Raw genomic sequence first — 23,219 nt, 5'->3', positions numbered from 1 at the left:
CATCTCCAAAACTTTGTGGTGGTAGGTGGTGTTAGAAAATGGACGCTCCCCTATTTGTGTCATATGTTCGCATTGACAATAACAGGGGCAACATGTGAATGGTTCGAAAAATTACCAGACGGTCAGATTTCCAGCTGGGATGATCTGGTGAAGAAATTCTCCCAACATTTCAGCCAGCAAAAGAAGCACACTCGTGATCCGTCAGAAATATTAGACGTTATCCGCCGAGATAATGAATCTGTGGAAGATTTCATCACTCAATTCAATGATGAAAGCCTGAACATCGGTGGAATCAGCAAAGACATGCTTCGCGTTGCCTTCCGCAAGATTGTTAAATGTGATGCATTGATCCGCGCAATAACTGGCAGAGATAGAATGCCACAAGAATGGGAGGATATTATGACCGCGGCAAAGTTATATGCCAGAACTGAGAAAACCCTGGGATATAACAATTCAAATCAAAAGTTGAAAGTAGAGTTTTAAACTCCACGACCAAATAAACAGGCAAACGAGACAATCTGGTCTAGACTTCAGCCGAGCGCGGAGGTATCAAAACCATTCGACGCAAGATCTTTGATCGGTAATAAGAACAAGCAAAATTTTTCAGCACGGTCATCCAACAATTGGACTCCATTATCAAAAACACCTTCAGAAATCCCCACTACAGAAAATGTGAATTTCCGAAAGCCTCAGCCACTTACAAGGAGATCGTTCCTTGATGCCAAGAAACATTTCTCATTCCACAATGACATCCGGCACAACACAAACGAGTGTGTGGCCTTGAAAAATGAAATTGAAGCAGCTGTGAAATCTGGCAAACTTGAACATTTGGTCAAGGGCACATTGCCAGGGACTGGTAAGGCTCCCGCGCGACACAATCAGGGCCCATCTAAAAAGCAGGTTAAAGACTTAAATGTCCACATGATTTAAGGTGGATATAAAGTTGGCGGGAAGAGGAGAGAATTTCTAGATGAAGATTGGAAGAATGAACCCGTGATTTTTCCAAGAATTAAAGGCGGACCGTGCAACAAGAATACCTTGATTATCAATGCTCTCTTTGGTCATTATTGATCGCAGTACGTTTTCTTCGGCACTGGAAGTACATCTAACATTATGTACGAACAGTGCTTCGAACAACTCGATGATGAGGATAAGGAGAGGTTAAAACCTATTCATTCTTCAGTATCTAGTTTTGGAGGTAAGGTGATGCACCCGCAAGGGGTCATATCTTTTCCAGTCACGCTCAGTGATGGAATACATTCAAGAACCGAGGAAGTTGAGTTTTTAGTCCTACCAGCAACTTCCAAGCATGACATTATTTTGGGGCGGGAAGCAATTGGCGACTTCAATGCTCATCCGTCCACAGCTCATGGTGCGGTAGGGGTTTCAACCCGCACTGGTATAGCAATCATTCATATCAATCGACACTGCTTCGCGACAGAAAGCTCAAAACCCAGCAAAGTTTCAAAGCAAACTCAGAGGACTGAGCCGGAAAAGTGGGTGTTGAATAAGAAGTTCCCCGATCAGACAGTTGTGATTGGACCTGCTATCTCAGAGATAGTGAGAACTTTCTTAAAGCAGTTGTTGACCAAGAATATGAACATCTTTGCTTGGCAACCCGCAGACATGACTGGCGTCCCGCGGAGTATCGCGGAACACAAACTAAGGGTAAATCCGATGTTTACGCCAATCGTTCGGAAGAAGCGGAAGATGGACCCAGAAAAAATGAAAGCGATGAATGACCAAGTACAAGATTTTTATCACGCAGGAATCATTCGAGAGATCAAATATCAAACATGGGTGGCTAATCTAGTCATCGTTTCAAAGAGTAACGGAACGTGGTGGATGTGCATAGACTTAAAGATTTAAACAAAGCTTGCCCGAAAGATTGTTATCCATTGCCTGAAATTGATCTCAAAGTAGATGTTGTGGCCCGTTTAAGTTTAAATGCTTCTTGGATGCCTATAAAGGTTATCATCAAATCCGCATGGCGGCGGGTGATGAAGATAAAAAGCATTTTGTACCGACCAAGGTAGTTTTTGTTATAAAATGATTCCTTTCGGATTAAAAAACACGGGTGCCACATATCAGCAGCTAATGGATCAAGCCTTCAAGAATCAGATAAGTCGAAACCTTGAAGTCTACATGGATGACTTGGTGATAAAAAGCATTGAGGAAGATCAGATGTTGAGAGATATCGAAGAAACATTTGCCACTTTGAGAAGTATAAGCATGAAGCTGAACCCAGCCAAATGTTCTTTTGGGATGGAAGAAGGAAAATTTCTTGTCGTAATTGTTACCGGAGCGGGTTTCAAGGCTAACCTGGATAAAATTCAAGCAGTTGCCCGCATGCCTTCTCCTTCTTCCCTCAAAGAGGTTCAGACACTTAATGGTAGATTGGTTACACTAAATTGATTTTTAACAAATCATGCAGCTAAGTCTTATCCGTTCGTCTCGACTCTGAGAAACTGTCTCAAGAAGGAACAATTCAGATGGACCGCGGAAGCTGAACAATCATTCCTGGAAGTCAAGAAGTGTCTGATGGAGCTACCCACTCTGACAGCACCTTATGCGGGAGGACCTCTAACCTTATACCTATCCGCATCCGATATTGTCATTGGGGCCGTACTACTAACGGATAGAAAAAACGTTCAAACTCCAATTTACTATGTCAGTAGGACGTTGTCAGACCCGGAGACCATATATTCAATGCTTGAAAAGCTAGTCTTAGCACTGGTTTACAAGGCTCGACGTCTCCGCAGGTATTTTCAAGGTCATCCTATCAATGTATTAACAGGATACAAGCTCAAGAATGTACTTAGTAAGCCGGAATTGTCTAGACGATTGGCAAAGTGGGCCATCGAGCTGGGTGAGCATGCGATCGAATATAAACCCAGACCAGCAATCAAGGGCCAAGTGTTAGCGGACTTCGTTACTGAAGTTCCGCAACACACAGAAAAAGAGTGTTTGATTGAACAACAACCTCAAGAACCTCCTAAACAAGGTCAAGTCTGGTCATTATTTACAGAAGGAACTTTAAGCAGCGAAGGGTCTGGTGCGGGCCTAAGGCTGGTTAACCCCGAGGGTCACGAATTTACTTACGCTATCAAGTTAGATTTCAAAAGTACTAACAATGAAGCAGAGTATGAAGTCTTCCTGGCAGGCTTATGAATCGCTAAAATGATTGGGGTGAAACACCTAGAAGCAAGAGTAGATTCCATGTTGCTTGCGGGACAAATCAATGGAACATATGAAGCAAAGAACGACATGATGGCTTCATATTTATCGTAGGCAAAAGATTTGATCCTTCAGTTCTCTTCATGCAAAGTTATTCATATAAAGCGAAGCAGGAACAAATCGACAGACGCCCTTAGCAAGTTGGCTTCCACTAATTTCGAGCACTTTGCTAAGGACATTCGCGTGGAAGTCCTGGATCGTTCATATATCCCGCAGAATCAAGTTTTGGTAATTCAAATGGGCGTTGAATCATGGATGACTCCGATCAAGGCTTATCTATCATCTGGAGCCCTCCCAGCAGAAAAAGCTGCGGCTCGTAAGATAAAGCACAAAGCCTTGAATTAGAAAATGAATGATGGTGTTTTATACCGTAGATCCTTCTTGGGCCCACTTTTATGTTGTGTAGATGCTGGAGATGCAAACTACTTGATAAGGGAAGTCCATGAAGGCATTTGCGGCTTACATGCAGGCCCAAGGATGGTGGTGGAAAAACTTATGAATGCGGGGTACTACTGGATCGAGATGCATACAGACGCCGTGCAAGAAATCAGGAAGTGTGATTCTTGCCAGCGTCATGGTCCCAACACGATGCGTCCAAAAAATGAACTTGTTCTTGTAACTTCCGCTTGGCCGTTCCAAAAAATGGGCTATCGACATTATGGGACCTTTCCCAGAAGCCCGGGACGAGTCAGATTCCTAATCGTGGTCATTGATTATTTCACCAAGTGGGTGGAAGCCAAACCAGTCGCATCCATTACGGCATCAAGTGTCAAGAAATTCCTTTGGGAATTCATAATTTGTTGGTTTGGGCTTCCGCAACAATTGGTGAGTGACAATGGGACCCAGTTTGCGGATAGCGGACTACAAGAATGGCTAAAAGAACTTCAGGTCACTCAAAATTTTACGTATGTAGCCCATCCGCAAGCAAATGGTCAGGTCGAATGGACCAATAGAACAATCAAGGAAGGGATCAAAACAAGGTTAGGAACTAACCGAACAAGCTGGGTCGACGAATTGCCCCATGTACTCTAGGCCTTCCGCACCCAAAGGAATTCTAGTAATTCGGAGCCGCCTTTAAGTTTAACCTACGGCACTGAGGCCGTGATCCCGGCAGAAATCGGGATTCCATCCGCAAGAGTTTTGATGATCGACGATAACGATCATGAGCTTCGGATGAATCTAAACCTTCTCGAAGAAAGGAGAGAATTGACATTAATCCGCGAGCATAATTATAAATGTCAATTACAGAAATATTATAACTCGCGGGTTCGAAAATGAACATTCGATGCAGAAGACTTCGTCTGCCGCAATAACGAGGCTTCCGATCAGGAACCCCTGGGCAAGTTAGCCCCAACTTGGGAAGGCCCTTACAAAATTAAACAAGTTTTGTCGAAGGATGCTTACAAGTTAGAAATATTGGATGGGACTGAGTGCCTAATAGACTAGTAGAAGTCTTGAAGTATCATCTTTTGTAATTTCATTCGGCTTATGCCTAATCTATAAAAATTCTACTATTCCCACATTCTAAACTCATGTAATATGTATTATGTAATCCTTTATTGACAACAAAAAAGATCCTGCACACACTTATAATTTGTAAAATAAGAAAAAGTGTACCGGGAAAAACTTCTTATATATATACAAATGGAATTACAAAAAGATTACAAGGAAGATGGATCTGCGAAGATCACAAGAAATGCAAAATTACGTAGCTTCTTCTTCCGCACCTTCATCTTCCGCATCGTTGGCAGATGCAAGAAGGTCCTTCAGCTGCTCGACTCCGTCTTCCTTATCTGCAAGTTCGACGATTTGGCTTTCAATAGAAAACTTCAAATTGTCAAACAATTTTGTCTTCTCAGTAAGAATTGTGGCAGTGTCCTAGCCATGCAAGATGAATTCTTCAGGAAGCTTACCCTCCTCAGCAAAATTATAGACTTCCTGAAAGCCCGTTTGACGGCCGGCTCGAGAAGAAGCGTTCAAAAGTACGACAAGGAAATCCCCAAGCTCATCGCCTTCTCGAACATGGGCAATAACCTGTAAAACAATAAATATGAGCATGTGCTATGTTTACCTTAAACAGAATTCACAGAGTAAGAATTACCTGAGGAACACCTTCCACCAATAGCCATTTTTTGTCCGCCTTGGCCCGGACAAGCTCCATTTTGTGTCCCGCACATTCCAAGGCTTGCTCCTTGTTCTTGGTAGCAAGGGTGGCAAGGCGTTTGTCCTTGGCTGCGGACTCAGCCTTCAGAGTTCGTATGAGCTCGTCGCGTTCAGACAACTGCTACTGCAAAGCAACATTAGCTTCCTCATCAACAAATCGACGACCCTTCTCTGCCTCTAAGGTTGTCCTGGCATCCACCAGTTGTCGCTCGGCAATCTCAGCAGCCAGATGGCTGGCCCTGGCTTCATTAGTAGCCTCTAAGGCTTCTTGCTTGGCCTCGGACACCTTAATTTCCAAATCTTCCCATTCCTCATTCATACCTAGCCAATCTCAACATAACTCTTGAGTGGTGGAGACAAGTGTTGGCTAGGCTGTAGGTATAGGAGTGTAACAGCTCTTCGCGCAGACGCTTGCGTTGTCGTTCCCTCTCCGCAGGAGGAAGACTTCCCTGCAGATATTCCATACAGTCATTCGCGTCGGAAAAAGTTGACTCTCTACGTAAGGACCAACGCGGACGATGCATTGACGAGTCTTCCTCACACAAAGGCGAAAACGCTTGTGGCCCACGGCCAAAAAAGCACTAACTCCTCCTTGCTCCCTAAAACGATAGGAAAACTCGAGAGGTGAAGAAGTTGCGGGGTCCTTAGGGTCACCATCCTTCTTACCTCCAGAAGGAGGAGTATCCAAAATAGTAATGGGATCCTAAACACCAGTCGGTGGAGACGGTGGCGGTGTAACAAGAGTTGACGACCCCTACGGACCGATAGGGTCCCCAGAAGACTTCTCTAGAAATTCTGTAAGAAAAAAAATGTTTCTTGTTCAGTAAAAGAAGGGGAAACAGTAATTACACCTACGAATAGGGTAAAAACCTGAAGAAGCATCCCCAGATGCAAATTGTTGAAGGCGAGATGCCAGCTTCACCCTCTTGGGCTTCTTGGTAACAACAGGTTTTGTAAAGGACACCTTCCGTTTACCAGATGCCTTAGAGGCACCGACTTCAACAGCTGGACGATCACCTTCATCAACGACACATTAGTGGATTGATGTCCATCTCCGGTGGTGACGCTAGCACCTTCATCACCCTCCACCTGGCTGGTGGTTGCTTTTTGGTCTTGCTTGCGGGTCAGACCTATAGTCGAACGTAGGGTATTAGTAAAATCAACCGATAACCCTCCTTCACAGAGTGACGACTCCTCGCTACACGAAAGAAGTACAATCACCCCGCTAGAAGTAGCAGCAGAAATAGGTCGAGGTTGTAGAATGCCCTACCTTTCAAATAAAATTCTTCACCTTTCGCATACATCGTCTCGGAAACTATAGGTTCCGGGCGAAGTGTGGCGGGGAATAAAACATTATGACGGGCACGCTCAAGTATAGGCTCGTCCTTGGGGTCGATAGGACGACGCACCATGAGACCCTCCTCGCGGTCTAAAAGCGTACTAAAGACGGAGCCCTTACCTGTATACGGAAAAATAGAAGTTAGAATACAAGTAGAATTTAGAAAAGAAATATTAATCTTACTCTTGTCGGGCTTCTCAAAGTATGGTTCCAAATTCGGAAAGGGTCACAAACGGCTCATCCTCGCACTCACCATCGCGCCCTCATGAATCGCGTGCGTGGGAGTTGGTGCACTGGTTAGCGTCGTAAACCAGGAAGACTTCACTTGTGTGGTGGCAGCAATTGTGGGCATCCTATCATCCGATTTACGATGGGTCATGGCAAAAGGGACGACGTCTTCTTGGATCCAAAAAAATTTTGGCTTCCAGCCATAGAGGTTACGAATCCACTCAGTACCGATAACCGCCTTCCCGGTGGTGGCCCAACTGTACCATCCGTCTCGGTAGGTCATCTTGTAAAAAACTACGAACATACCGACGGACGGTTCAAGATCCCAAGCTTGAAACAGAATTCGAAGTGTCGAATTCTCAACATCCCAAATGGATGGATCTGTGACAGATGAACTCCGTATGTTGTCAAGATCGATTGGACGAACTTCGTTACAGGGAACCTGAGGTTCCATGAGGTAAAGTGTTCCGTATATACGGCCATCTTATTGGCCGGCAGATTAGTAGCAATCGACCCAGCCGCTGGTAATTCAGGCTCCCACTCCGGGGCTAAGCCGTAAACATGTACAACATCGTTGTAATCCTTCTCCTTGAGGTTAACAACAACCTCATGAATAGCAGGAGCGCTCTTCTTATCACCAGCCATCTGAATAGAAGAACTATACAAAAGACCTGTCAAAAAACTTAGATCTGAAAATTGGAAGATCGAAGTAGGAAATCTCAGATCTGTTATTGAGAAAGAAAGAGAAGAGAAATCAGTGGAAGATAAGAATGAATCAAAGTGGATGTAATCTATTTATACACATCGCAGTTAATGCGGCCAATTGATTACCAGAGGAGAGAGAAAAAGCGGATCACTTGGTGACTGACACGTCAGGCGGGAAAGACGAAAAAGTGAAAACAGGTTGTCAAAGGACGTCATACGCGTCATGCCAGTTGTCCCACAATATTTCTCTTTCCGCCACGTCACAACAATCACTCCACGTGCAAAAAATTCAAGTTGTAGATAACTCAAAATATCTAGCAAGGATAATATCCTAAATATAAAACTCACAAGAGGACAAAAACTTTCTTTTCATTCATAATAAAGATATTTACAAGACATGAAAAGAAATTACAAAACCTAAGTGCCTAAGTCTAAGGTACCTGAGCGGAAGCATCTTCCGGAGGCGTAGGCGGAGTGTCTTCTGGAGGAGTAGGCGGAGTATCTTCTGAGTCCTCCTCCAGATATTCCTTCAACTGTTGAACACCATCACTCGCCGCAACAAACTCCAGAAGCTTCTCTTGCAAAGGAAAGGATAGGTTATCATAGTCATTGATGCGCATTTCATATTCCTGGGTAACGTCGAGCCCGTGAAGCGGATGATCCTCGAAAGAACGATTGGTTTGGGAATACATCATTCCTTCATTAAAACCTGTCACACGACCGGATTGCGAAGAAGCCTTGATCAAAAAGGCAAGTCTATCCGTCAATTCAGGCCCATCCTTGATATGTTTAATTACCTGGCACAAAAGAAAACCTTGTTGCACAATCGACAGAGAAAACAATACAATAAGTGGAAGACTGGGATAACATACCGCATTCAGGTCCTGGCCCAGCAGCCAGCGTCGTTCCCTTTCCGCTCGCTCTGCCCGTTCTTGAAGTTCATGGAACCCGCCAGCAAATTTTTGTTTATCAGTAAGAGATTCAGCTGCACGAGCTTCCGCTTCATCACGAGCTTGCAGCAAAGAGTCGTGGGCAGCTTGCATCTCAGCAGCATTTTTATCTTTAAGCTCAGACCGCTCTTTCTGCAGCAGTAACTCCTCTTCAAGCTCTTGAATTTTGTCACCTTGGTAGATCACTTGGCTCTCTAAAGCTATATTAGCCTCGAGCACCTTAGCCAGGTCTTCCTTTTTTCTCTGAGCATTTTCGCGAGCAGCCTGAAGAAGAGTGTTCTGCCTCTTACAGGCTTCCTCCTATTGGCGAGCGGCAGCCATGTGACGATCTTTCTCATTTCTGAGAGCGATCTCAGCATCGGATAGTTTCCATTTTGTGGTATTGGCTGACGCTCGGTGCTCATCAGCCTCCTTTTTAGCCTCCTCGACGGATCGGCTCGCTTCTCCCAACTTCCCACCCATCGTCCATCATTCACGTTAAATTTCCTGTCCACAAGCCAAAGTATTGGCTAGGGACAAAGAATAGTCCATGTGAAGGTCGTGGCGAGAGCGTCCACTTTGATGGATCCGCTCCGCGGGTGGCACGCACTGATTGACAAATGCGATACAGACGTTTGGATCAGTGAAACGAGACCCATTCACAATTTCCCAGTTAGGGATAAACATGTAAAAGTCTTCACCCAGATTTGGTTCCCCGTAGTAATCTACATTTGGGGCTTGACGGCGCACGGGGATGGAGGAACACTGATGAGGGGCATCTCGTGTCCACCCTCCCTCAATATTTTGTGGAGAACGTTGAACACGAGAGCCCTCCCCTTCACCCATAGAAAAAGGTGAAGATGAGAAGGAAAATTGCGAAGGAGGTCGTGGAGGAGATTCATGTGTTTTGTGGACCTCCTCATCCACAACTGGATCCTTCCCCTTGGTACCAGTAGCCTCCCTAACCCCGAAAAGGTAATCCAAGGAATTTTCAGTTCCTGGATTACGGGCTGGGTTTTCTTGATTGGTCTCGACAGGAGGAGTAGGTAGTCTATCCTCCTTCTCTTTTTCCGGAGGCGGAAATGGATGTTTCTTGACTTCAGGTGTTGGGGATGGTAATTTGTCTGATACAGCGTTAACAAACTCAGATGATTCTACACAATAAAAAATCACACATGACTAAACAGTCAAAACGATAGAATGCAAAGAGAGGTGTTGGTATTACTAACCAGCCATTCCTCTCATACGCTCAGCCAGACTGACCCTCTTCTTTGGGCATTGTGTCCGCTGCTTCTTGGCTGTCGGACCCTCCTCAGTGCGCGTGGAAATAGCCCCCGCACCACTTGCCCGAAGAGATTCAAAATTTCTCTTACGGTCCAGCTATGCTAAAAGATGAGAGACAGAGGAAATTTCCGAAGTATCATCAGATTCTTCATCCTCTTGGGATGACAATTCGTCACTCGAAGAAAGAATGACGATTGTCCCATCAGAAGTAAGAGCGTTCAGCGGAGGGGGGTTAAGGATGTACGCACCTGATTGGATGATCACTTCGGAGGTCGTGGTTCGGCGGACACCTTAGTAGGAAAGAGGAATTGATCCCTTGTTCTCTCCAGAACATGTACCTCTTTCACATCGCGGATGCGCCTCCCCGTACAACCCCTACCCTCAAAGAGGGCATTCAGCATGAACCCCTCACCTGAAAAACACATAAAGGAAAGTCAGTTAACAAGTCACATATAAAATTAAAATAAACAGAGGGAATCATAACTTACGCTCGTTCACATCCAGAAACATAGGCTCTAAGTCTGGGTATAGCCACAGACGGCTCATACCCTCCCATACCAGGGTTTCTTCAGGCAACGCCCGCATAGGAGTGGGTTCCGTAACCAAAACACGAAACCATCCTCGGCCTTCATGAGCGGTCGTAACAACGCTTGGAAGCACCTCGTTCGCCGGACGTCGAACCATGACAGCAGGCTCGACGTCCTCTAAAATCCAAAAAAAATCGGCGCCAGTCCTTAGACCCTCTCTCGGACTCAATGCCGATAATCCGGTCAGCTATGGGATTACATTTAAACCATCCGTCGTGGTTGACCATCTGATAGAAGACAGGGAATCGATCAATATGAGGCAGCATTTCCTTCACCGTACACAGGAACTCGAAATGACGAATTTGCATAACCGTGAGGGGATGTAATTGGGACAAATGAATCTCGTAAGCACTCAGAACCTTCATAAAAATTTGGTCATTGGAAACCGAAAATTTCCGTACAAGAAGTAGTCAGCGTAAACAGCCATCTTGCCGATAGGGGCAGGCTTGCAACAGAGCCGGCTTTAGGAAATTCAGGTTCCCATCCTAGAGAGATACAGTAAGTACGAATTAATGATTCGTACTCAGTAATATCCCAATCAACCTCTATGGTATCAACGTTTGGTATCACAGATCTTGTGTCACTCGCCATCGGATCAACAGTAAACGGAAAGCAACGAGCAATTTTGAAGGCAATCAAATGGTTAACCAAACGTTTAACGAGAGAAAAAGAAAGGAAAATATCTGGAAATCAAAGACAATAAAACTTCAAAATGAAGGTAACCTCCATTATTTATACCCATTGCAATAAATGCGATGGGATATGCCCAGTAAAGAGAGAAAGTCACCATCCAATACGCAGACGCCACGTCACGAGGGAAATTCGAAAAAGCGAAAAAGGTGTAAAGTCGGGTATAGTGACAGCCGGCATAAACGTCCCATCACCTGCCCACGCGCCTGCGAGTGGTCAATCTATCCTTTTTCATGATTATCCACAGTTCCAACATAAAATATCTCTACCAACTTGAAATATTCAAAAACCCCCAAATGTCTTAAGTCCAAAATTTCACCCGCATAAAAACTTCACGCGGAAGAAACACCGGACTGGGGGGACTTATAAAGGTAGGGTACCAAAAAGACCCAAATACCCTTAAGTATCACCCGCATAACTTGTATAAGGAGCAACAACCTTATGTCGTACGCGGAACCATCTAGGCATCCTCATATGTCATCCGCATGATGAAACATTCATCCGGTAAAAAGACCCAGAGGCAATGCCATCTAGACAGCTGCAATTAACCAATTATCTTCTAGAAGGATTCCCACGATTGTTACTTGGAGAATACGTGACCCGTTAACCAATGAAGGGAGGACACCTGGCCAGGTTGTTATAACCGTGCACATGGCAAGGGATCGATCCGTCCTATCATAGAATAACACGTGTCTAGGTTGTTATACCCATGCACATGCAACATATTGCTCAACCTATCACATGGAGACACGTATCTAGACGGTTACGAGAGCATCTTCTAGAAAGGGACAGCTGGCGCAATCATATTCCCACATCCTTCGGCTATAAATACCCTCTCGATCTTCATGAGGTACTCATTCACTCCCCACTATCTACTCTCAATATTCAAGTACTTTCTCTAAATCAGAACTGTACTTATTCTCACGCCGGAGGATGGTTACGGGAAGACCCCCCCCCCCTCTAGTCCTTCCCGTAACGAGCTCACGATGTCTGTTTTGCAGGTTCCGGTCACTGGACTTTGGGAAGTTGTGCTCATATCATAGTTGGTTGCTATCTGTATCCTACCCTGTTGACTCATTGGATCTAGGACCCGTCAAAGGGATTAGATCCGTGTTTCTTCAGATTTCTACTAGATTCATATATCTAGGGTGTCAAACTAATAATGGACGGTTGAAATTCTGTCTCAAGGCTCGAACTTGGATATTTGCAAACCTAATGGCTTACAAATCAAAACTTGGTTATTGGTAGGCCTAATGGCTTACCTCAAAATCAAAGAGCGGTTAATAAAAAGCCTCAAAATTTACATGATTTTTAACCAAAAATCGACATCTTTTGATATCTTTCACAAAGAAATTAAGTAGACATTCCAATACACTTCCAATACGTGATTATTGGAAGTCCACATCTTTCACAAAGAAAAAATAGACATATTCCAATACACTTCATCAAGGATTTATCAATATAGTGTGGAAATTAAGTATACTTCACTGAACATGTTACAAATTTCCATGTCATACTCGTATAAGTTGTATTTTAACCAGCAGGATAAATCCAGTAAGTTGTAGATAGTTTGGGCCCTGTTTTTCAAATCTTTCAACATTTTTCTTTCTAATATGCATTGTTAATACTTTTGGTTTTCTATCTAGATTCTAGGTGTTGTACTGTAATAAAGTACATATAGAAGACACAATTATAAAGAAAGAAAGCTAGTTAGTTATTCATTCATGTTATTTCTCCAAGATGCAATTTCAAATTATGGGCTACTAACAATGTAACTAAGCAAAATATGAAATTAAAAAAAAAGCATGAAGAAATTGGGCAGACAATTAAGTTTTCTTGGTGTACAAATGGCAAAATAAAATACGCGGTGAGAAATTCTACAATCAGTTTAATTCTTGAATATATTAGAGTCCCAAAATTTGAAATATTAAGAAAAATTATAAAACAAAATAAGATCATCCTAAAGTGAGGCAAAGAATCACTAGCAAAGAACAGATTAGTGCAAGAAAATGATTTGAAGTTGGCCATTACTTCAAACAGTCAACGCATACACAACAACAGATTCTTGAAGATCTCGGTCCACCTTGAAATGAGCATGAAAGAATCTTTTTCGCTGATAATCATAACCCGTATTTAGTGAGAGAAATAATAAAAAAAAATAGCATATACTGGTAGGCTTAAAGTTAAAGAAACGCGTACCACATCATAAGAATGGGATGAAAGAAAATCTTTAAGATGTTTCTCTTCATTGTTAAATAGTATGATATGACTCGGTTGAGACCAATTTTTGGCAAACTCAGTTATGAAACCGATAGGGTCCATCATGAATCGGTCAGACTCATCAAGATTACCCTTCACTTCACTAATAACATGTTACAAAAATAGATTTGTAATTAGAAGATGTATCAATTTCAACCGTTATCTTATGAATGAGCTGATTTGAGTTAACCAAAAAAAAAAGAGAGAGAGAACAGTCAAGGCGCCAGAAATAGTCCAAAGCGTATCAAACCAACTAAATCATTATATTAAAAAACAAATAGACTATTATTGAAATAATATTGATTTTGTAATTACGTTTAACTAGAGTAAATTACACATATTGTTGCTGTGATGAAAATTAGATTTGATCCCTAAACAACTTACGGATATAGTCCCTGTGGGTACAACTTGTTTTAAAGATGGTCGATGGGTCTATGCTATTAAATTTTTCACAAATGACTATTTTGCCCTTTAAAATAGTCTTTATAATATTTTTAGGGCAATAGTCATTTCACCTAAAATATAACAGCACTAACACCTTGTTCTTGAGTTTTTTAACCAAGGAAAGAATAGGAAAGGAGAGAGAAGGATAAGAAAGAGAAGGGAAGAGAAGGAAATTTTTTTTAATTAGGTGTGTTCTTGAGTTGGAAGGAAATTAGAGGAAAGGAAAGGATAACTATATTAAAAAATAGTTATCCTTAGTAATCATCCCATTTTTGGGAGGATAACTTATTGGGAAAATACATTAATTTAATCCTTCCTAACTCCTCCTACTCCTTTCCTTTCAAGACCGTCTTTGAAAGCAGAGAAAGCCCGTATGGAACAAATCCATAAATTTTGAAGTTTAAGAACCGAATCCGTAATTTTCCCAAATCATAGGGACCATTTGTGTAATTTACTCGTTTAACTATTTTATCAAAAACATCAAAAACTCTGGACAAAGTTCTTTTTGTTGAAATGTACCCAAAAAAAATCCGAACCCCGACCCAGCGCGCTCGATATGAAAGTTCATTCAAGATAATAATCATGTATCATACCTTGGTGAACAATCCAAAAACCGCATAGGAAGATTTTGGTGCAAGGTAGAATAATATGGAGTCGCATGACATGGTGTCAAAAATAAGATGCTTTTCACATTCCCCTCACGGGCTTCTTTCGCTAGATAATTCATCACATCCTCAGTTCCTCTCTGGTTATTATTTTAGTGCAAGAATCAATCCAAAAGTTAGGCCTGCAAACGAACTGAACGTGCAGTGAACCGTTCGTTTATTTATTAAAGGAATGAACATGAACGCATGTCTCGTTCATTCCTTCATATTTGTGAACATTCATTAACGTTCTTTCATTTGCGTTCGTTCGTTTATGCTCGCTAGGTTTATCATTACAATTTAGTCCAGTTTTATGATTAAGATACTGCCTATTACAATTTAGTCTAGTTTCAATAAGTTCTTAAGATACTGCCTATTACAATGGTGTTTCCTCATTATGTTTGTTCATCTATGTTCAGTTATGATTGTTCGTGAACCATCACTTATTTTATTAACAAACGAACATAAGCAAACAACGAACATGAACTCCCGCATTCCTTGATGAAAGAACACAAACAAGAAAACCTTGTTCGTTTAAGTGTTTGTGTTCGATTGTTTATTTGGTTAAAGTTAAGCTAGAGAACACAAACATTCTCCGTTCGTGTCCATTTGGTTGGTTTACAGGCCCACCAAAGTCAAATAAAACTGATAATATATAAAAAGTCGAATATAATTTCATGAAAAGATGATAACTCTGGAGTACCTGATGAATCATACTCATGTAAATAGCCATGGGGAGATTTGTTGCTACCAGGAAAATAACCGCTGCACGTATCTTCCAAACGGTTTTACTGCGAATGCGTGTCGGTTTCTTGATATTTTTATTAGATGAGTATTGTGGGTTTAACATGGCTAACGAATAACCAGAAAAAGCTAAAGCAACTGGAAGCACAGGGAGGACAAACCTGTCGTCCATACTTATTAATAAGTCTAACTGGGTCAAACGGGTAAAATCAAAATTTAACTAAAATAAAAGGGGTCAAATAGAATACATAGGTTAAACGGGTTGAAAGTAAACCAAAATGTTATTAACAGGTCAATTTGGGTCAAAAGAGCCAAACGGGTCAATCAAATTCGGCCAAAATGAAATGAGTCAAATTGACCAGATAGGTTAAACGGGTTGAAAGTAAACATACCTGAATTCTTTGTGTCCTAGTATACTATAAAGCCCTAAAACCCACAAAACAAGGCCCAAAAGCTTCCAGTTTTTAGACTGAACAATGCCAACCGCCATAAAGGGCAAAAAGGTAAATATCATGACAGTAAAACCCTGGGTGAAGTACCAGTGCCACGGATGAGTTCCATAATAATCACCCCCAGAAGAAAGAAAATTGAATTTCAAAAAATTTAGAGGCACTAAAACCCACGAGCCGTACATCAAACGGTCGAGTAGAAAAGTCAACCCAAGCACGATTGACCTGGTAATAAAGCATGTCATTAGTATTATAAATAGAGGTGGTAATTTCGACCGGTTTGCTTTTGAATGTCAGAATGTGTCGACTCGGGTCATGTTTTATTGCTAACAGGTCAAACAGGTAAAATTAAAAAAATTCTCTAAAAATTATACGACCCATATTTTTTTTCCGTGTCCAAAGATATCAACTCTAACCTGCACACATGAAATAGTGTAACCCAAACATGAGTTGTTTAACCCATTTATCTAAACGTGTCAAAACGGGTTAGAGTGATAGCCATGTTGTACACTTTTTGATCGAGTTGTTGTGTTGAAAAAAAACGGTTAAACAGTCATAAACGTGTAGGTGGGTTGGCCTGTTCAACTACACACGTTAATAGGTCAACCCAAACAGGACCCGGGGCACACATGAAACAAAAAAAAACACTGAAGTAGCAGGCCCAAACAAAAACCAACTGTTTGGTTTTATGTTTTAGTAGAAACCAAATTTTTGGTTCAGTTTCGATTTTGCATGTAACTATAACCGAAGTGAACCAAATGTATGGATTTTCATATTAGAAAATTGAATATTAAGTAATTTATAAGAATTTAACAAATAGTGTAACACAAATATTTTAAACCAAATGCATAGAAATCAAGTAATCATTAATTAACAAAAACATTTAGGCCTAAATTCATTATTTTCGGCTTTTTTTCAGCCCAAAAACTTCAAACCAAAATGATATAACTGAAAAAACCTAATTGGCAATAAGACGTACCCAATAGGCAAGACTTGAAGAAAAACGAACTTCAGTCTATCGCAAGACCCAATAAGCTCCATGAGGCCCACATAGGCCCATATTATAGCACTGGTGGGCCGAATGGCACAGGCTATAGCAGCGGTAACCAAGGCCCATGTTCTAGAAACTGGTGGGCCTGGGCCAGAATTGACCCGCAAACAGGGCCAGTAGCAGAGACTAATAACCGTAAGAACTGTCTCTAAACTGTTGGATAACGTGCGTGTGATACAGTAGAACATAAACCAGTTTGTTAACTGTGCAAAGAGCTGAAATAGAATTAAGTACAACATAAAAGAAATATGGTATTTGAATTTAGGGGGCAATTTCATATATACACCTACAAACTTAAAAAATAACATATATACCCAAGCAAAACAAAAATATCATATATGCCATAAAAAAGTAGCTAGAATGTCAAATCTACCCAATTCATTAAAAACAAATTAATAAATGATAACTTTACCTTATGTTTTTAAAACTTTAAAACTTCATATATGCCCATCTTAACTTTGAACTTTTCTATTGCCCGTTGTTAACTTTGAACAATAGTTTTCTCAAAATTTTGGATTGATTATCATTCAATTATTGTGCGATTATACCTTGTTCGATTACCTGCTATCGAGAGAACAAAAGAGGAGAAATAACAATAGGGTTAAAACAAATATAATATAAAGGGGTAGAATGCTCATTGAGGAAAAATTCATTAAAGTTGGGTATAAATGATATTTTTATTTTTAGTTGGATATATATAAAAAAAATTCTATTAAGTACAACACAAACCAGCTTTCAGCCTGTTTCTTTTCAGCTAAATTTTTTTATTTACCCATTTGAGCCGTTTAAGATAATGACTTTGACCAGAAGGATACAGCCCATTGGGCCACATGGCCACCAAATAAGACATGAGAGAGTTTGAACAAGTAGAGATCACCAAATGCAGAAAATACAGATTGAAATAGTCTTGGGGCCTTTATCTGCAAAAATAAACTTTTTATAATTATAATTGAATAAACAGAAATTACAAAAAGATAGAAAATATATTCTTTCCTAATAAGATAAGCACCTAATAATAAAGGTTGCAGTTTCAGTCCATTTACTAATGGATGGGTTGATTTGCTTATGTTTTATTTCTAACGGGTCAACATGTAAGTGGATAACACTAAAAAGTTACCTTAAAGGGGAACGGGACAAACGGGTTGGAACTTGAAATTTTATTGTTAATGCATACATCCTCTTAAAATCACTTTATTCAAAAAATAAAACTTTATTGTAATAGTAAGAGTTGCAGTTCAAGTGGTCAACCTAGGAGTAAGCGAGTCAAGTCAAGCCTGAGTTCGGCACGTTTAACTTACTAGAGCTTAGGCTCGAGCTCGACTCGTTTTACCAAGCCGGCTCAAGCTTGGCTAGGGCTCAGGGTCAGCTCGTTTATTATGTATTAACTATTTATATACACTTACAGTTAGTTTTTGTATGTATTTTAAATAATTTTAATATATAACATAATATTTACAGTTTAGTTATTCTTATCGATTATCAAAAGTTTATACCTTATAATAACTAATACATAAATATATAACTATAACAATTATAAAAATAATAGGCTCGTTTAGGCACGCGAGCCAGCTCGATCTCAATAAGTAAAGCACGGGTCCATGCTCGTTTATTAAAAAACATACTTTTAGGCGTGTGCTCGTTTAAGCTCAACTCGAATCGAGCTTTTAGCGAGCCGATCTCAAGTAGCATACGAGTAGCTTGGCTCGTTTACAACTCTGGGTCAACCCAACCCACCCATTTTGCCACCTCTACTTGCAAACTACAAGACATTATGAACTTAGTAACAGCAAAGATAAGAATCTTACCATGAAAAGTGGAGTATCAAGATGTAAAATAGATAAAATCTTATAAAGAATTGCAAATAACATTGGATGCAAATAGCTGCGTATCCCTTTTGACCACTCCCATGTTAAATGTCCATATCTGTGAGTTAGTAGATAAAGTCAAACCCCTATATGTGAAGTCAACATATATGAAGTCAAATGAAACAAATAGATATACCCAAAGGTAACTCGATGTGCAACTTCAAGCGCTTGCCAGTGCTCGTCTGGGTTAAAATAGGTTTGCACAAATAAAGAATTTATAATTCTGAAAATTAAACAAAGTGTAAATATTTTCTTGGATGATGGAAATTGGCTGGATCCTTGTTTACTATCTTCTTGAGAAGACTTGGGATTCGACACTCGGTCTTCGTGTGTTGATGCAGATGCATTTGTTCGCTTCCTCATTACCGAAATGATGACTTCAATAAGTAAAATCAATTAGATGTACATATATGGGATTTTTATAATTTATATCATATAATCGTTAATCGAAAATGACTTAAAACAATATCCATATTAGAACACAATTCTTAACATTTTTTAAAACAGATTTATCACAAATGGTATGCACAAGTGTCTCATTGAGTCATTGGATCTGGATACACACACACACACACACACCACACACACTAAAATAGTGATATAACCGAAGGATATACGTTAAAGTAATGTGATTATACACTAAAAACAGTTTTAAGATATACAAAATGTTTTATGGTAACATATAACTAGGTAGATAAACAAACCCAAGTGTTTAAATTTGGATAAATATGGATAATAATTATTACGTAATCATTTTGGGTCTCAAAATAATTTCAAGAGTGGAAGACCTGATACAATCGCAGGTCAGGATGGGTCACTGTAAAGTAAATGCAGGTTAGAATGGGCAGTCCTTTCCTCATCCATGCCTCCTCTTGCCGTCGACAGAATGACTCATCCTAGGCCTGGCAAATGGGCTTGGTCGGGCGGGTTCGGGTTACCGGCGCAGTTGTTAATAGCGAGGGTAGCGCTCTCTATAGCGCACATCATAGCAAAGCGCCTCGATAGTGTGTGCTTGGACCATGCCACCCGAACAATCTCAGTACATATGGTGCAAGACGATTCCACATATCGTGGTCGGAATTAGGGTTTTTCTTATATATCAAAAACCGAACTTTTAGGCATTACAATCGATTAAACAGCATCAATGTCAACCAGTTCGACCGTAAAAGCTCAATTTTGTAAATAAAACCCCTATTTAGAAAATAAAATTTCCAACACCTTATCATTTTCCCGAGTTTCATTTAACTGGGGAAAGGGAAGGAAAAGAAGGGATGGAAAAAATATTGTTGTGTTCCCAAGTTTCATTTAAGAAAGGAAAAGGAAGGAAAATTTAAAAGAGGTGTTCCCGAGTTTCATTTAAAGAAAGAAAAGGAGGGGATGAGTAAAATAAAAGAATTTGTATCTTTCCAAATTGGAAAGATTAGGAAGAAAAATAAGTTGAAGCAAAAGAGGAGATACCAAAAGAAAAGATAAGAAAAGAAAATTTACTTTTCCTTGCCTTTCTTTTCTTAAATGAACTTGGGAACAGGGGAGGGGAAGGAAATTAGAAGAGAAAAGAAAGGAGACGAAAAGCTTTTTTTTGTGTTCCCAAGTTTCATGAGAAGGAAAGGAAAATCAAGGAATTTACATATTTCATTCCACTCTCATTCTTTTCTCTTTCAAATCTCCTCCCTTTCTTTTCTCTCCTTAAAAGAAACTCGGGAAATGAGACTCTGGAACACACCGTATATAGCGTGCGTTATTTCATCGCTATCACTATGTTGCGTATAGGTAGGTTGTGCTATTGACCGCTATTCGGTATTGACAACTATGGTAACGGGTCAAAACGAGTCGATTCAAAAATGATTACTTTGCTTCGGGGCGATTACGGGTTCAAGCCAAAACGGGTCAATTAAAAAATGGTAATTTCTACTAAAGATTTATGTATCTTGGTCAATTTGCATTCTCTCAGGACTTTCATCGAACACCTTACTTACAGGCACAACTTCTGTTTTTAACTATTTATCATATTATTATTCAGGGTTTTTGCATATCCAAACACTCCTATAATAATACTGCAATTGGCTGGCATACCTGATGTGATCGAACGAACTGTACTGAAGAGTTTGATGTTGATTTTACTTTGGTAAATCGGAATCAACGGAAATGAAGATGAATGGTGTAGTTACGGTACCGACCCGCTTGATCAATCGTACAGTTTGTTAGCCCACATGGACCCAATAAAAATGACCCAATTTTTTTTTTGTAGTCCCGGTAACTAGAGGTGGGTTTTTTAAAAAAAATACCCGAGTATTTTATACCCGAAAGTAAAAAAAACCTGTATTTTGAGTATTTTTCTGATACGGATTAATTTTTTCAAGAGGATGCACATTCTTTTCTAGTTCCTAGTCCAATTTTTGGCGTAAAAACTTCTAAATCAACATCGTAAATATAAACAAATAATATAAAGCACATGTATATTCATGTAATTATATTGCAAAAATATAAAATTTAAATATATAAAATCATAGACTTACATGTCAGGTAATAGAAAACGGAAAAATTAATTTCGGATTTTGACCTAGGACCGGTTTTCGGTTCTTTTCGGTTATAGATTGGGTTCGGTTTTGGGTAAGAGGACGTGTATAGAAATGCATACCCTATCCGTACCCTATAGATAGAATCGCGTCCTGTAAACCTCATTCTAGAAGAAATTGGTTCCGGGTATATATTTGGGTTTGGGATTTTTGTTTACCTCCACTGTTAATTGGTTTCTAGACTACTGATTAATAATGGAACTAACTAATGATCAACATAGTTATAACCGGTTTAAATAACTGGTTTTTATAAGAAAAATCAATTAAATACTAAAAAATGATGAAGTGAACTCAAAGTGCTCTTTTTATTTATTTTTAAGTTTTTAGGATTAAAATCGTTATAATAGTATACAGTATACAAAATCATGTATACATTTTACTGTTTATACATAACTAGCTTTTGAACTCGTGTATTACACGGGATTTGCCAAATGATAAAAATAAATAAGGTCTGTTATTTCAATTGTGATTCTCAAAATACTTATAAATTAATTTAATGTAGATTTAATGGCAAAAACAAATGCAGTTAACGAAAAGTACTAAAATAACATGATCTTAATGGAAACGACAGATGTTGATTTGCAAGAAATTTAAAAAAAGGTACTAAAGTTGTGTAGTTGATCAAATCTCTAGTATGCAAACAACATTTAATTTAATAATGAGTAAAATCCACACTATGTTATAACCCACTTGACAAATTGGTTTTGACCCATGACCAATGAAATCCACACTATGTTATAAACCACTTGACAATATGGTTTTTACCAATTACCCATGGATAACAAGAATGAATGAGATGAGATATTAGAAATTAGGAGAAATGCAGGCTTGACACCTAAGATTTAACATTTTCTTTTATTAGTATAGTAAGATCATCCTCTTCGTCCTCGATAACTCGTTTAGTGTTTTTATTCGGCGACTCTGAGAATTTCAATTGACTTTTGTACTTGATCATGAGCCGGGTTGCTTTTCACTGGCTTGCGATGTTTTTTTATAATCTCAAAGTAGAGTTAGATGTGATTTTGAGAAACACATTATAGTTCTTACATCGAGCCATTTCAATGCGTCTATAATTTGATGTAAATTGAGCTTTGAGAAGTTTATGGGGTTTCGCTTTTCATCACCATGTTTGTTTCATTTGTCATGTGAGTGGTTAAGACTTGAGAGTTTTTGAGTGGTTTTGATAGAGACCCGCATAGTGAATTAGATTCCTAGAAAACAAGAGAAGAAGAGAAACGAAAATCTGGGACGATTTTCTAATAATTCGATTTCTCATATAAAGATGAAATTTTATAGAAAAAAATGAGTGAAAACCGGAAAACTTAAACATAAGGAAACTTAATAAGAAAACAATAAGGAAACATAAAATCTAACTATACTATTAAGCAAGATGAGTTTTTCACATGACATTATTTAAGTGCCTCCACATATGATGTTGCGCAGATGTCATGTAAGCATTTTCCTATTTATTAAGCCAATCAATTATGTTATATTTGGAAATCCCAATAAATAAGTTATAGAATTATTCTAGATGAATGAATATATATAAAATTTCGTTAAATATCATATTCGTATGTTATAGATTAGCCTTTGAATACATTTAAATATAATGATCTTAACATTATGCTAATCACATGGGTCACTATACAATGCTGTATTTAGAGAGGTTTTTACATATTTATAAACTATGTAATTTTGTTTATCATTATTTATAACTTATTAATCTATAAGGCAAGTTATTATGTATATTATTAAATTTAACTTTTCTGTTATATTTTTTAACTGTCTGTATCACACGGGCTCTATCCTAGTATATAATAACAGTAAGGAAACTATATAATAAATTGCTTAGTTAATTACTTTACTTGCAAGAAAAAACTCTTGTATTATAATCAAGAAGTCGAGCACGGATATTCTATGATAATATCAATTCCCTAGCGTTTCAAAACGTCCTTGTCGGGGAGCACCACGGTGGTTGCCAATCGAATCTTCTAACTACGTGCGTGTAACATCCTATTTTGATAA

General features: G+C 39.5%; 1 protein-coding gene across 1 annotated transcript; it reads right to left on the bottom strand.

Moving 5' to 3' along the window:
• Window positions 1-13,111: 13,111 nt before the first annotated feature.
• LOC143634049 (mannosyltransferase APTG1-like) lies at window positions 13,112-20,768 on the bottom strand. The gene is made up of 10 exons (XM_077102230.1): window positions 20,692-20,768; window positions 18,755-18,995; window positions 18,559-18,676; window positions 17,569-17,673; window positions 16,682-16,968; window positions 15,646-15,927; window positions 15,213-15,414; window positions 14,459-14,610; window positions 13,362-13,524; window positions 13,112-13,275 (listed from the first exon to the last, which is right to left on the bottom strand). Exons 2-10 carry the CDS (start codon window positions 18,979-18,981, stop codon window positions 13,195-13,197), a joined length of 1,617 nt encoding a protein of 538 aa, XP_076958345.1. The 5' UTR covers window positions 18,982-18,995; window positions 20,692-20,768; the 3' UTR covers window positions 13,112-13,194.
• Between the last annotated feature and the right edge of the window lie 2,451 nt (window positions 20,769-23,219).

This window comes from Bidens hawaiensis, unplaced genomic scaffold (assembly GCF_021521415.1).
Source record: "Bidens hawaiensis isolate Kalapana, Puna unplaced genomic scaffold, B.hawaiensis_p1.1 tig00006968_1, whole genome shotgun sequence".
NCBI classification, from domain to species: Eukaryota; Viridiplantae; Streptophyta; class Magnoliopsida; order Asterales; family Asteraceae; genus Bidens; species Bidens hawaiensis.
The sequence above is the reverse complement of the archived record's forward strand: the minus strand, read 5'-3'. Positions and strand labels throughout refer to the sequence as shown.